General features: G+C 39.4%; 1 protein-coding gene across 3 annotated transcripts in view; it reads right to left on the bottom strand.

Moving 5' to 3' along the window:
* Positions 1-1,927: 1,927 nt before the first annotated feature.
* Positions 1,928-14,649, bottom strand: part of celf5a (cugbp, Elav-like family member 5a) — a 351,120-nt gene continuing 338,398 nt past the window's right edge. For all 3 annotated transcript variants that reach the window (XM_088426234.1, XM_088426235.1, XM_088426236.1), the window contains exons 11-12: positions 11,037-11,215; positions 1,928-10,334 (exon numbers count right to left, since the gene is read on the bottom strand). In XM_088426234.1, the coding sequence (XP_088282360.1) occupies positions 11,088-11,215 (128 nt within the window). In that variant the 3' untranslated portion in view covers positions 1,928-10,334; positions 11,037-11,087. The remainder of the gene's footprint in view (positions 10,335-11,036; positions 11,216-14,649) is intronic.

Below are 14,649 nucleotides of genomic sequence, written 5' to 3'. Positions count from 1 at the left end.
ACCCACCTCGGACCTTCCAGACTCTGCTTCCTCAGGGAAATTGAGTGAGGTCTTCAAAGTATTCTGCCCACCGGCTTACAATGTCCCGAGTAGAGGTCAGCAGCGCCCAATCTCCACTGTACACAGCGTTAATGGTGCACTGCCTTCGAGACGCCGAATGGTGGACCAGAATTTCCTCAAAGCCGTCCGGAAGTCGCTTTCCATGGCCTCTCTGCTCTCCTGCCACACCCGAGCTTTTGCCTTAGCGACCGCCGAAGCCGCACTCCGCTTGGCCATTTGGTACTTGTTAGCTGCCTCTGGACTCCCACGGGCCAAAAATGTCCAATAGGACACCTTCTTCAGCTTGATGGCATGCCCAGCGGGTTCGAGGATTGCCGCAATGACAGGCACCAACCACCTCAATGGCCACAACACCAATCAGCCACCTAAACAATGGAGGCGCGTAACATGGTCCACTCGGACTCAATGTCCCTCTCCTCCCCCGGAACGTGGAAGAAATTCTGCCACAGGTGGGAGTTGAAATTCCTTCTGACAGGGGTTTCTGCCAGACATTCTCAGCAAACCGATACGATACATTTGGGTCTGCCATATCTGGCCGGCATCCTCCTCCACCATCGGAGCCAACACACCACCAGGTGGTTATCAATTGTTCACAACATGTGGCCGCAAATCCAATGATACAATCACAAAGTAGATCATTGAACTGCGTCCTAGCGTATACTGGTGCCAAGTGCACATATGGACACCCCTATGTTTGAACATGATGTTTGTTATGGACAATCCGTGATGAGCACAGCAGTCCAATAATAGAGCACCACTCAGGTTTAGATCGGGGGGGGGCCGTTCCTCCCAATCACGCACCTCCATGTCTCACTCTTGTTGCCCACATGAGCATTGAAGTCTCCCAGCAGAAAGAGGGAGTCACCAGAGGGAGCGCTCTCCAGCACACCGTCCAAGGACTCCAAAAAGGGAGGGCACTATGAGCTGCTATTTGGGGCGTAGGCACAAACAACAGTCCCATGCTTAATCGGGTCCCTCACCTAGGACCTGTTTGCCATGGGTGACCCTACCAGGGGTTTAAAGCCCCGGACAACTTAATTTCTAAGATCATTGAGATACGCAAAGCCCTCCACCATGGTGAAGTGATGGCTCATGGAGGGGTGGGTGTGTCCTATACGCGATGAACATGATTTTTTTTATTCAAGGAAGATTGAGCTGTCAGGCACATAGCTAACTTTTGACGCACAGATGTGCATTTTTTTGTATTGGTTGTATTCTTACTTGCAATAATTATCGAAACGGTATGAGCTAGAAGACGGGCATCAGTTGGCCAGTGCCTGTTGCAGCGAACAGCAGCTCGTGTTAGTTCAGGTTGTTACGGCATTATTTTCAATAAAAGAAGAGAGCAGGTTGAGAACCAACGTCCAAGTCCATTCTTGTTCACCCACAGCAATGTTGCTAAAAAGAACAGGTTATGATGTCTTCAGATGATTCAGTTTGGAGTGGCACCAGTTAGAGAACACGGAAAGGTATTCCATTTGACTGGTTTATTAAATGCGGTCTTATGCACATAATCATAAACTTGCTGGAACACAGATGGTGCGCAACTTCGGGTATTTGTGGCAAAATGAACTTGAGCTGCGTCGTGACGAAAAAAAAAACACATCTTGGAGCGCCTTCAACTTCACACTGGTGCTGCGTTCATTGACTGTTTGTATATTTAATGGACTGATAGTTGAGCACCCCTGAAGTTCAGAAGGCGGAGTGACTGTGCAACATCACATTCTGTTTATTAATGATGGCATCTTGCACAGGCGCACACACAATGTTTTCAAGCAACTAAACAAAAACATCCAGTCTGTTTTTTTTTTTTTTTAATTTTATTGTAAAATTGGAAAAAAAGGAGAAAGAGAGAAAAAAGCCCCAATAAGCATTTCCTTATTTTTTTATACACATCTTTGTCATACCTTGGACCGCAATTGAAATGATTTCCAAATAAATACATAAATAAATGAATAAATAAATAAATAGTTACATACTTGATTGATAATTAATTATAAAATCATTAATCATCAGTCATTAATATGAAGTCATCTAAGCAGCAAGTCTTTTAAGAAACTTCAGCGAGGGTGGAGGGGAATGTTTGTTTGGTATCTCAGGCTAATAATCATAATCATAGTAATAATAACACAGAACACGTGTTTTTTTTTTTTTTTTTTTTTTACCCCTTGAATATAGCATATATATAAAAAAGATACTGCTTTTCCCTGTCAGTTGTTCCATGCTGTACTGACATCGCCACAAAAAGAGGTGGCAATTATACTAAAAAATGAAAATGTAAGGAAGAAACATACAACCTGTAAACTGCGTTTGCCCTTGGACGATTACATGATAGGATCGAGTTGCCTCTATTCCCCCTGTACGTTAGTGAAGTGCACACTACTTCGTCTTGAGAGTTTTGTTTGCTTTGTGCTGACAAACCAAAATATCCATATCTTTAAACAGCAAATCCCTCAATTATATATACGGTACTCCTGCCCACAAAGAAAGGTCCTGTGCTGATTTCCATAATATACAGATTCTCCTATTTTTATAATGAGCTACTATCCTTAGCATTCATATTCTATTGTTATAGAAGTTTGTCAGTATTCATTCTCAAACCCACCCAGCCCCTGTTGAGCATGCTTAGAGATTGAAAGGGCACTATGGTAGGATGAAGTGGAATTTGAAAAGATGAGAAAATGAAGTAAAATTATGAATGGGCTCTAGTACGCTCTTGTTGAAATTGGGAGGCGCACTAGATGGATTTGGATTGGGGCATCACATGCCAAGTTATTGCAGGTACAATTCCGTGTTTTTCAGTTACTTTAAATAATCCTGACTGCTGACTATTAAGTATAATTCATTGCAATTGATTCATTTAACTTTGCCGCTATACTCATTGATATAACCCATTGGCAATTTTCATTGGTCTAAAATTTGGCGGTGCTCGTTACGTCGCTGTGCTTATAAGTCAAAACGCTCGCATATCATATTGTCTTTATCCGTTGAAATGAATGAAAATGACAATAATCCATTCCAGTCTCTCCAGAAAACTAACAAAAAAGTTTGTAATGCCTTTTTAGTAGGGCCTAACTCATTAACCAGTCAATATGTGAACATGGTGAAACGGCATTTAGCTGTTATATTGTATATAAATGGGACTGTTCTCACCAAACAACTTTAACTTGGAAGAAGATACCTGTATCTGCAAGAGTGTTTCTTTTTGCCCCAGACCTAAGAATCGCAAGAAAAAACTGCAATCTCATGACCACATCTCAAAACATGTTTTATCTTAGGGACAATTTTTCACTTTCTGTTCCACTACGCCAACAACTTTGATATGTTTCCATAATTTCCGTACTGCAACATATACAATGGAGCGCCTCCTCTCTGTGGTGTTCATTTGTGTTTCCATCAAATTTAGTCTGCCAGCCCCCCAACCCTCACCCCCTTAACTCATTACATTTCAGCCACACACAGCTGGCGTCTTTAATTTGAATTAGCTGAGCTGTTGTGAAGGCCAAATTTAATTTGATTTTAATAATTCACACTACTCTATGGCAGAAAATCCCATAAGTAAAATAAATAAATAATATTGTTGAGATTTATAAGGTCTTGTATGGCCTGGAGACAAAAGGAGGGCATGTGTCATAGCATCATTTGACAACAGACAGCAACAAAAACTCAGCGGGGAGCGAAAATCGAAGTTAACCATTTACCATAAGGTTATACTACATTAGCAACGCAAGATCATTATTCAAATGAAAAGTGAATTCCCTTAAAGTGGGGCAGGGATGTTTAATTCCTCAACTTTGTCTGTTATGAGTAAGATTTTTATTATTTTACAGTATACATTCATATTTATTATGTATTCATTTACCATTGATTAACTGCATCTTGAAGTAATTGAGGCTAACTGAAGCACACTACTATTATGTCGCAACAGATTCTGGATATATTTTATACTTGTTTGCTGTCTAAATAAAAACATGACCGCGTTTGTTGGAAGTTGAGCAATCGCATCGATGCTATGCTAACATACTGAAAATGGAGCTCAGAATATTCACAAAGACCATGCTATTTTATTATGAATCATATTAAAGAGAATCAAATAAACATAGATGCTCCCCATTGTCCATTATGGAATATTGTTAAATAATACTGCATGTATTATTTTAAAAATTAATGTGCACTCCGATGTGGACTAAATACAACTATTGTATTTCTTCGAGTAAAAGTTGATATTTTTTCCTCTCATTTTCAACCTCTGTATATAGGATGGTTGACATATAACCGCATTGCTCCAAAAAGATGTTTTACCACATATATGTGTTTGGATAACATGAATTCAGATAATACAAAATAATTAATATGTCATTTACAAGGCTTAAAATGATTATACTGTATATAAAGAAGACCCCGGGTTATGGTGTCCCTAGTTAACGTTTTTTTCACGTTACAAAGTCGAATATGAAGATTTTTCGTCCACTTGTTACAATATTTTTCCTGCTACGGCATCAACAATAATTACAAAATTCAAACTTGGCGGCCAGTTTGCATGCGTATGACAGCGCGAGTCACTCCACTCTCATACGTAGCTATACGCATCACTGCTGTTCTTCTATTGGTCAGCGTCATTATGTCACTAAGATGCTGGTCTGGTATTGGTCTCATGATCTCATGATGTCATGTGAGTGCTTGTGATGGCATACTTATTGTGCCTTTTAGTGCTTAATTCAATCTTTAATTGGTTAGCCACAAGATTGCTTGTGATGTTAAAGGGAGAAATAAGAGTGATTAGTAAGGAGACAATCAAGAAATACTAAGAAGGAGCGCATTGATACCCTCGCTAGGTAATATAGCAGTAAGTAGCTCAAGTCGCGTCACTCCAAATGAAAATAAAATTTCATTTTTCCAGTATATACAGTAGTTTTTATTTATGGTGATATTCAATTATATACATGTGTATCATTTATAAGTAGTAATTACTATACTATTTTGTAACAAATTTTTGACTGGCATATTAAAATTTTGATGTTTCTACCTGGGTTTTGCACGTATGAGCCAATTACCATAGGTTTCTATTGCCTGCCACACGACGATGTCGCCTTACGATCCCAACTCCAGAAAGGAGGTGGGGGTCCACTGTAATTCTAAATAGATATAGCAGTGGGGTCAATTTGTCTGAAATGGAGATCTTCGGAAATGATTTGCTCATCATTTTACTTGGGATGCTCTTTACCCAAGTGATGACTGTTGTGAGATCAGAGTCTGGAAGTTTGCCATTTGCTGATTCTTTCCCCACATGCTCAAGGGCTAATGGAGACAAATCAATCTGTCTTTTCCTTTTAATAATGCGTCAAAGTCCACCGGAAAAATTATCCATGCAGCCTCATTGTTTACAACAAAGAGGCAATAAGGCGGCGCTTGACAAAAGTGCATTTGAAAGTGCAAACACACTAAAACGGATGCATACTATATCGAGGTGTATGTCATCATTTTAAGCCTTGTAAATGACATATTACTTATTTCACATTCAAATTAATTTTATTCAAACATAGATGTGAAAAAATTGGTCTGGTTTTGAGATATGCGGATATTAGCCAACCCCCCAATATGGGGGTTGAAAATGAATGAAAAAAAACTCGACTAGTACCAAGAGAAATACGATAGGTTTCAATGTCAAAATCAGAATGATATGACAATTTTAGCTATCAGAAATTTGCGTGGCAGCAACAAATAGCCATCAGCTTGATAGTTCAAAGTACCACATTGCTACACTTGTCACGCCATATGTTAGACATTCACAAAAACTTGACCAACTGTGTTTAGTCGAATGGAAATTACGATTTGAAGAAAAAAAAATGGAAATCCTCATATATTTTGCTAAATGCATCAAATAATGATCGTTAAGTGATCCTATAGCCAAATATGGTGTTTAGTTATTAACTAGAGAACAGACTTCCTGTGTCAAGTGCCCATTAGCAATAACCCCTCACACACAAAATAAGCCTGGCATAAACTGGGAAATAAAAGGGCAACAATTAGAGAAGGCAAGCTGCTTCATGGAGATACAAAATGGATTAAGAGCACACACACGCACGAATGGAAATGCAAACAGCTAATTAAAAGCCCATTTCATGTTGGAAGTTACATCTTTGTGCATCTTGGCTATAAGGTGACGCTAGTTTAGATATATAGCGGCCATCCGTGACCGGCGCTTAATGGTAAGCGCTCGTTTTGTCTGCAGCAGCTGTTGGCTGATCCACCTACAAGCCTGCCGCTGTCTAATTGATGGATCATTTTGCTCTTAATTTGACCTCCTAAGGCTGCTAATGCCAGACTGTGTACGAGCTCTCACGGCGCCATTATATGCTCGGCGGCAAGAATCCAGCTGCTTTTTGCAAGAGAACAATTCATGTAGTTGACTTTTTAAACATGCTGTGTTCTAAATATGCGGTGAATGAGTGCATCTTAAGCGATAGCAATTTGACTCCATGAACACTTTATAGTGTGTGTGTGTGGGGGGGGGAAGGGGGGGGGGGGGACACAAGGTGTTGGTAAAAAAAATCTTGGTTTTTTTTTTTTGGTTTCAGGCAGTTTGATTTATGTACTTGATTATTTTTTTCTGTTTTAGACTAAGCTGCAACCTGTATAAACACTATAAACAACAGTTGAAAGTTGATTTATATTGCTTACATTCTTTTGTTCATGTTAAAAAGGATACAGGTTTAGGTATACTTATACAATTTTTGTAGATAATACTTTTTATAATCAACGAGTTGAGTGGGGGGGCTTGGCAAAATATCATCGAGAAGCACTGATCTATGCCAGTATCTATGGCATTCAACTGATTTTACATAGAGGGAGATTTTTTAAAAATCAAAACAAAATACGTGTCATAATTTATATTATCAAAACAGGAACCTTTTGCCCAGATAACATTGCACTTTTTGGTATTTTCTCATTCAGCTTTATGATTATAATGATCCCAGAACTTTTTTTGACCTTTTATTGTGTATGAGGCCATTTGAATTTGAATATGTTTCCATATTTTTGACTGTACTGTATTTTTTTTTACTTGCACTTTTTATATTATTTTTATATTTTTTTTACTTTTTACTTGATATTATACTTATATATATTATCATTTAAGCAGGCATAAGTAAGTGTTTCCCTGGAGAGACTGCTCCCCAATGAATACATGAATCTTTTATGCTGAAGCATAATGGGCATGGGTCCATCCATTGATGCCCAGATTTCACACTAAGGAAATTGGCGACTAAGTTGTTACTGCTATTTTCTGTGTGCACAATTTTTGTGACATTTTTGTTTAGTGGTGTAATATGACACTTTTAGTGTGTAAAATATACTTTATGCCAGAATGTCAAGCACATTTTAATCGTGGGGAAAGTTGTACTGCTAGTTTCTGTCAAAGGGCCGTTATGGCTATGAAGTCAAATAAATTTTAAGTGTGACCGTCACACATTTACCCAATTTTAAATTCTGAGCCCAGTATAAACTGTTCAAAAGGAGGCTTGGCAATAATAAGAAAAAATGTTTGTTGTTTCCGAATAAAACTTTTTGAAGTTGCAAATGAGATATTTTAGTCAGAAACTTGAAGTCGTAATTAGCGTTGTCGAGGGCCACATAGAATGTTGTGGCTGGCCAGATTTGGCCCCCGAGCCTTGAGTTTGACACCTGTGCTATATGCCTTGGCTGAAACAAAGGCGGCTACCTAACAAGTAACAAGACGTTACCTTTTTCTTGTACTTTTCCTAACAGGTCCTGTTAGATCTTTGTAAAGCCAACCATTGGTGTGTCAGATTACAAATTTGGACGCATCTATACCGCTTAAAACAAGCGTCTCTGCTGACTGTTAGAAACGTGAACTCCATCAAGCCAATGTATAATTGATGGCGCATATTTCACCCCCCCCTCCCACCTGATCAATATTCCCATCATCGTCATTATGCAGCCCTGGCAACTGATGGCTCCTATTAAGAGACAGAGATATGCTGGCACCCGGAGGCAAGGCGACAGGGGAGGACGCTCTCCCCGCTGCGAGCAGCTGGAAAGGCTTGGCAGCGGGAGAGGGCGCGACCCGCGCAGACGTGGCCTTGGCCGTTGCTGGCGACGATGTTTACAACCGCTGTCAGGCTCATTTGTATATTTTATGAAGCCGTTACAGACACTGTGCTGTTTTACTGCGGCACGCGGGTGGCTCAGCCGGATGGCACTTTTACCACAATGCTTTACGGTCGGATTATCTGGAATATCGAGACTTTGATGATGCAACGAAAGGAAAGAAAGAAGGAAGGGTTCAAGGATGAATGGATGATGTTGAAGTGCACAGAACAATAATGGTATCCGAATTTTTGTTTAAGTTCTTAGATAATGTTTTCTACTCCTTGCTTGATCAAAATGTGCTTATGTTTTTTTTTTCACCTTCATGGATGCTGAAGATAAATACATGGAATTAATAAATGGGCATAACATGATGTAATTGATTGAGCTAAAGAAGACTTACACTTATAAGGCGACCTCCAAGATCGGCTCTTTACTTGTATTTTGTGGTCTTGTGTTGCATTTTTTCAGTTGTTATCACTAGCTAGCTTTTTTTTTTTAAGCCAGTTGATAACATTAGCAAGGTTAGCAATGTTCTGTAGCATTCTAGAGACTTTTTTTCTCACCTCAGAGTAAAGGAAAATTTTCTCTTCGGTGTAACCACATTAATTGAAACATGTAATGATGATAACAAACTTATTCACTGCCACTGACGGCTACAGATATAGAGGTCCATTTTTACTGAGTAGGCAACAAATAAGGTGAATAAATAAAGGGCTTGAAGTAGTTGTGTTGTTTGATTACATTGTATGTACTTTTGACAAATATGCTTCTGGGGTTGTTTGTTGTAAAAGTGACACCATTTATCCATTTGCTATAGTGCTTATCCTGCTCAGGGTCATAGGGAGCTGTTTTAGTATTCTCTCTCTATATATATGTGTGTAGGTTCACAAATAATTGCTTTCTTTACAACATTTAGTCAATTTTTATGTATTTATGTGCAATACAATTACAGCGAATTGCTATATTTAAAGAGTTTGAATGTTCAAACTGTAGAAAGTTAATGTCAGCTTAGGATGATATTAAATATACTTTTTGGTATCTGATAAACACTTTGGAGTGCTTCGTGGCGGTATTTTAAAATTAGCTATGATGTGGGCGCATAGGAGGCTGCTTAGGTTAATTATTTTGGTGGGACTTGGTGTAAAATGTTTACTACTTTACTGCTTTAGTTTGTTTTCCTACTATTATTTACACAGCAGCTTCTTACTAAAATCGTTTTTCACAATTTTTTCCCCTCCTCCAAAACAAGTTTTCCTCAATACCAATATGGCGGCTCATTTTCCCGCTACTATTCTCAGAGATGAAATGAATGATGAAGATGAACTTGTGCCCAAAACAATATCTAACCCACATAGTCTACACTACTAAAAACAGTATCGCTTTTTTTTCCATTTTTTTTCTTGTTGTCTTTTTAATATTCTCAAACCCATTTATTTAAAAAAAAAATCTCCATTCCTCTTCTTTTTCTTTCTTTCAACCTGATGCATGTTTTCTCCTTGATATTAATAGTAGTACTGTAGTCTCATGAATGAATACTCTGTCTTACTGTTTTAGAACAATACAAATGTATTTGGTCCTTTGGTCCCTTTTTGGGGTGAAAGATTCTCTGTTGTACTGTCGCTAACGGAAAGCTCAGTGACTTCCTCCAGGGCTGGTGGCGCTGCGCTTGCTACGAGGCGACATGAGAAAAAGAGGGAGGAGAAGAAAGATGGTCTTTCCGCCTCCCGCCTTTTGTGAACCCTCATTTGTCCAAGGAGCAGTAAAAGCCACAAGCGCATTGCTCATTTATATATATGTGTATAGAATATGTATATAGAAATCTATTTGTCTTTGCTGCTTTTTCCTGTTTGTTAGTTTGTTGCTTCGTTAACAAGTCAAGTCTCAGCAAGGAAAAAAGTTCCGTTGAAGTCTTTTTTGTTTCATTTTTTTTCTCCTTTTGCTTTCATTTCCTTTCTTGCGCTGTGCCATCTGTTAGCGTCCCTCGACGACGCGCCTCCTCGCCTACGACGCAACTGAGGTCTTCATAAGTAAATGCTGATATGTCCTCTCCTCAAAAAATCCTTACGCATTTTTTTTTAAAAAAAACATATGTTGCTTTCCAAGGGAAAAAAAGAGAAGAGATAAGCCCATCCGAAATATCTTCACGTGTCGTCTTCTAAAACCTAAAAAATGGAATACAGTTTTCACATTAGATAGGTCCTCCACTTCTTCAGCTTTGAAGGCTTTACCAACTGCCAGAATGTCTCATTATTAATTTTCCAATGTCTCTGCATGCATGCAAAAAAACAGACAAAATTTACACCGAAACAGATTAAGTGTCAAACTCAAGCTCTGGGGGCCAGATTTGGCCTGCCCACATCATTTTATGTGGCCTACGAAATGCTGGTTTAACTGAAGGTTTCTGTTTAAAATTGTATTTGAATCAAGGGTGCGTAGACTTTTTCTATATCTATCTGTATCTCTCTATCTATTGTATCGCTGTCTGACTGTGAGCATACAGTTCCAATCAAAAGTTTGGAAACACCCTCTAATTCATTACATTGCGTCACTGGCATGACGAAATATTGATAAGGTCATTTGGTATACAAAATAACAATCAGAATCAAAACAGATGATGTTTTATAATAGAAATGATTCAAATTAGCAGCTAGCATAGCTTGGTATTTTCATCTTTATGATGTGGATGATGCTTAATGACATGGACTGACTTTCAGCTCACAGCTGTGCATTTTCAAGTGAAAAGATTGATTTCCTTTACCTTCCAAAGTGTTTGAGATCATTTTGATTGCAAGGGGTTTCCAAACTTTTGAATGGTATTGTAACAAATGACTTGTCTGGTGAGTGTACCCATTTACCCAACGCACCTGTGCTGCTGGAGCTGCTGCTGCTGCGGTGAATACTAAAGGTAGGCTGTGTCAGTATGGGCGGCTAGCATCCTTCGGTCTCTTTAGCTGGACTTTCAACCTCTTCATACCAATCTGAAAGCCGTTCATGGCTTGGATAGCTGCCTGCGCGCTCGCGGGGTTGTCGAAGCTCACAAAGCCTGTCAATAAAAAAAAAAAAAAACGTGTGGGTAAGATATGGGATATGTTGGAAAATTTGTGAGGAATTTCTCTTTCCCTTTTTAATTGGCAAATCAATCACGCAAACATAAGGAAAGTCGTGGTGTATTTATGATATGAGGCTTGAATTGTGAACATTTTAATTTGTTTTTGTATTAGATCAGACACAAATGCTTGTCAATTTTTATTTTGATACTTAATTTGAAATGGAAAAAATGATTGATACAGTGATAACGATCATCTTTTTATGAGAAAAATTTGATTAGGTTGCACAGGTGTACATAATATTGGTGTGTTTCAATACCCGACTCATCCCGAGACACAAAATCCCCTGAAAAACACACGCACACAAACAAACCCCCTCCTGTCTCCTCACCTGCTCTAAACATCCTGTTTCAATCATGTGCAAAAATAAAGGCTCAAGAAGTCAGTGACCAGAAACTTCAGCGGAGTGTGTCTCCGCTTGATGCGCTCCCCCGCGTCTTGGGTGTCATTAGGAGCACTTGGTGACCCGTAAAAAAACAGCAGGGGATTCTCCTTGTCCCCCCGGCCACCTGCGAAACGTCTCTGCTTGGGCTGCTTGGCTCTTGGTTTGCCCGTTTGGGTGAAGGGTTTGTGGTGAGGATGCACGGATACACCAAGAAGGAAAGGGAGGGGGCCGGGGGCAGAGAGCGATTTGTGCTAGAGAGTAAAAATGGGATTGGAGATTATTGTCCTGTTCCCGTCTTCCAATCCAGTGTGCCTAAGTAGATCCAGGATTTATCCACCCGTACCTTTCACACAGATACTTGCAAAGGTGGAGAATTGACACAAACGGTGTGCACTTTCACTCACTATAAGGAGATGAAGCACGTATTTACTGTATCTTTTTTCGGTTCACCTTAAGCATTCAAATAAATGGCTAAATGCTCCCCGCCATCCCCTGGTGACATGGCTCCATTCCTGACTCGCTCATCCAATTTCAGTCAGATATGTTCACTGCCAATTTTGGGAGTAATATGTTCACTGCCAATTTTGGGAGTAATGCATTACAAAAGTAATGTAAATACTGTAAAGCATTACATTTTGTTGTGACGTGGTAGTGCAAGGTGTTAGACCCCCCCCCCCCCCAAAAAAAAAAAAATAGAAATATTTTTCTCTGGGATAAATGACAGTAACACACATTATATAATATATCCCCACCAAAACACTCCTAAACCCTTTAAATTCATATTTAAATGTAACAATACACACACAGCAGACTATCTTGAACAGTATACAGTATTGCTTTTTTTTCTTAGTTTAAGAAGGATGTTTAGTGACCTTGGTAATCAATGGGTGATGTAAGAATTTTGTTGGTTTGTCAGATAGTGTTAGCAGGTGCTGTTTTAGATGGGTACTTGAAGCAAATTTGAGGATAGACTTGTATACTGCTCATATTTTTGATAAAATATTTTTACTCATGTTTTGTTAAAAGATGGCTGTGTGTATTGGAAATGACATAGAATTTAGGGCGATTTAGGAATAAAAAACTTGCTGGCAGTTGTATAGGCGCTTCAGGACTTGCTCCGAATTTTCCAAAGGCCCCTTCGTTGTGTACTTCAGAAGCTGCAAAAGTGATGGTTCCCCCCTATCCCATGTGGGCCCCTTTACCACAGAATGTAGTGTAATAGCGATTCCTGTCTTTTTGCTCACCATCAATCCAGGTTCATTCCCTCCTCTCACCCCTTTCAAGATTAATTACACGGCTGTTCCTGCTCCTTCCCCAGGCATAACATTATGTTGTAAATGCATAGTGTATACGTCAATACTGCAAATAGGTCTTCTTTCATGAATTTATATGTTATTAAATCCCCCTGGGGAGACAGAATTGCCGATCAATTTGGGCCCTGAAGTGAAAACAAATGCTGATCTATAATTGTCCTTTGCCCTCTTTATTCCCCCCTCCCTATCTCACACACATACACACACACAGATGGGCTTCTTCAGGTTTGTATAAACAGCAGGGCAGGCTGCTCCATGTAGGCTGCCTGAGCTAAATGAGGCGGGGGCGGTGCTGCTTGTGCGTGAATCAGCCTCAGTAGTATTGACAGATATTGGGGTGAACGAACGGTGATGCTGATGCAGCACCAGCAGGGTGTTCGGGTCACGCAGCCCCATGGAAACATAGATATGGATCCTGATCGACGACACCATGGATTGTGCGGCTACACTGTAGACATAAAGTACTGTATGTACTGAGCTGTCGCATTGTGCCTATGCTTAAAAAAAAACGCCACAGTCATCAGGATGCAAATGGAGGTCATTCTGGCCAAGACCGTTTTCTTCATGTCGGTCGTCATTATCACAATTATATATATATATATATATATATATATATATATATATATATATATATATATATATATATATATATATATATTATATATATTATATATATATATATATATATATATATATATATATATATATATATATATACATACATACACATATATACAGTGGGCCCCCGGGTTACGAACTTAATCCGTTCAGCGGCTACGCTCGTATCTCGAATTGCTCGTATAGCGGGCAATCCAAACCCATGTTAATTCGTGAGTGCGTGCAACGCGCGCAGAAGCCTTAGGTAAAATCATCACGCTGTGTACATAAATTAATATTAAGTGACATAATCTACTGTACAGTTGCATTAAATAACAAATACAAAGGATAAATGACTTTTACCTTTGGAAAGACGTGACTTGTGCTGAGATAAGCAGAGATGAGCAGAGATGAATGCTCTAAGTCAATACGGTAAATCAGATATGCTATTGGTCTTACAGTGTCAAAGTAACTTTTTCAGTCAGGGTTTTCTCTACTTCCTTCCATCCCAACCAGCTGTGCCATCAAGCTAGATAAAGGCGTTCGGCCAATAGCATATCGGCACTTCTGTGATTGACGTGTGACACCGGCCAATAGCATCTCCGTGAGTGAGACCGCGTGACCTTAATCGACCAATAGCATATTGGCGTCTCCTTGACTGACTGATAATTATTTGCACTTTTTTTTTAAACGGTTGGAATGTATTGACATCTTATTGATTAAAACACATTTAAATCTGTGACGATTTTTTGTCCTGCAATCGGCACACTTAATTTCATGTCAACTGTTTTTCCCGACGTGAATTGAGCACGGTGGAAGCGGAGAGGTGGTTGTGTGTGTTGCATTTACTAGGCAGCACACTTATGGCTTGTTCGAGCGTCAGTTCACCTTTGGTTACAACTCACAAAATTGCAACAATGACGCTGTCCCAATGCATATCGGGAGATCGCCGACTAACCTGACATGCAATCTTGTCTAGCAACCATTATATGGCGCTGTATCATCACCCGTAATAGGGTGCAGAGATTAACCTCTTGAGTTAATACGGCAACGCATATAGGCTATTGGTCTTACA

Source organism: Hippichthys cyanospilos, chromosome 10 (genome assembly GCF_059441005.1).
Source record: "Hippichthys cyanospilos isolate Australia breed blue-spotted pipefish chromosome 10, RoL_Hcya_1.0, whole genome shotgun sequence".
NCBI classification, from domain to species: domain Eukaryota; kingdom Metazoa; phylum Chordata; class Actinopteri; order Syngnathiformes; family Syngnathidae; genus Hippichthys; species Hippichthys cyanospilos.
The sequence above is the reverse complement of the archived record's forward strand: the minus strand, read 5'-3'. Positions and strand labels throughout refer to the sequence as shown.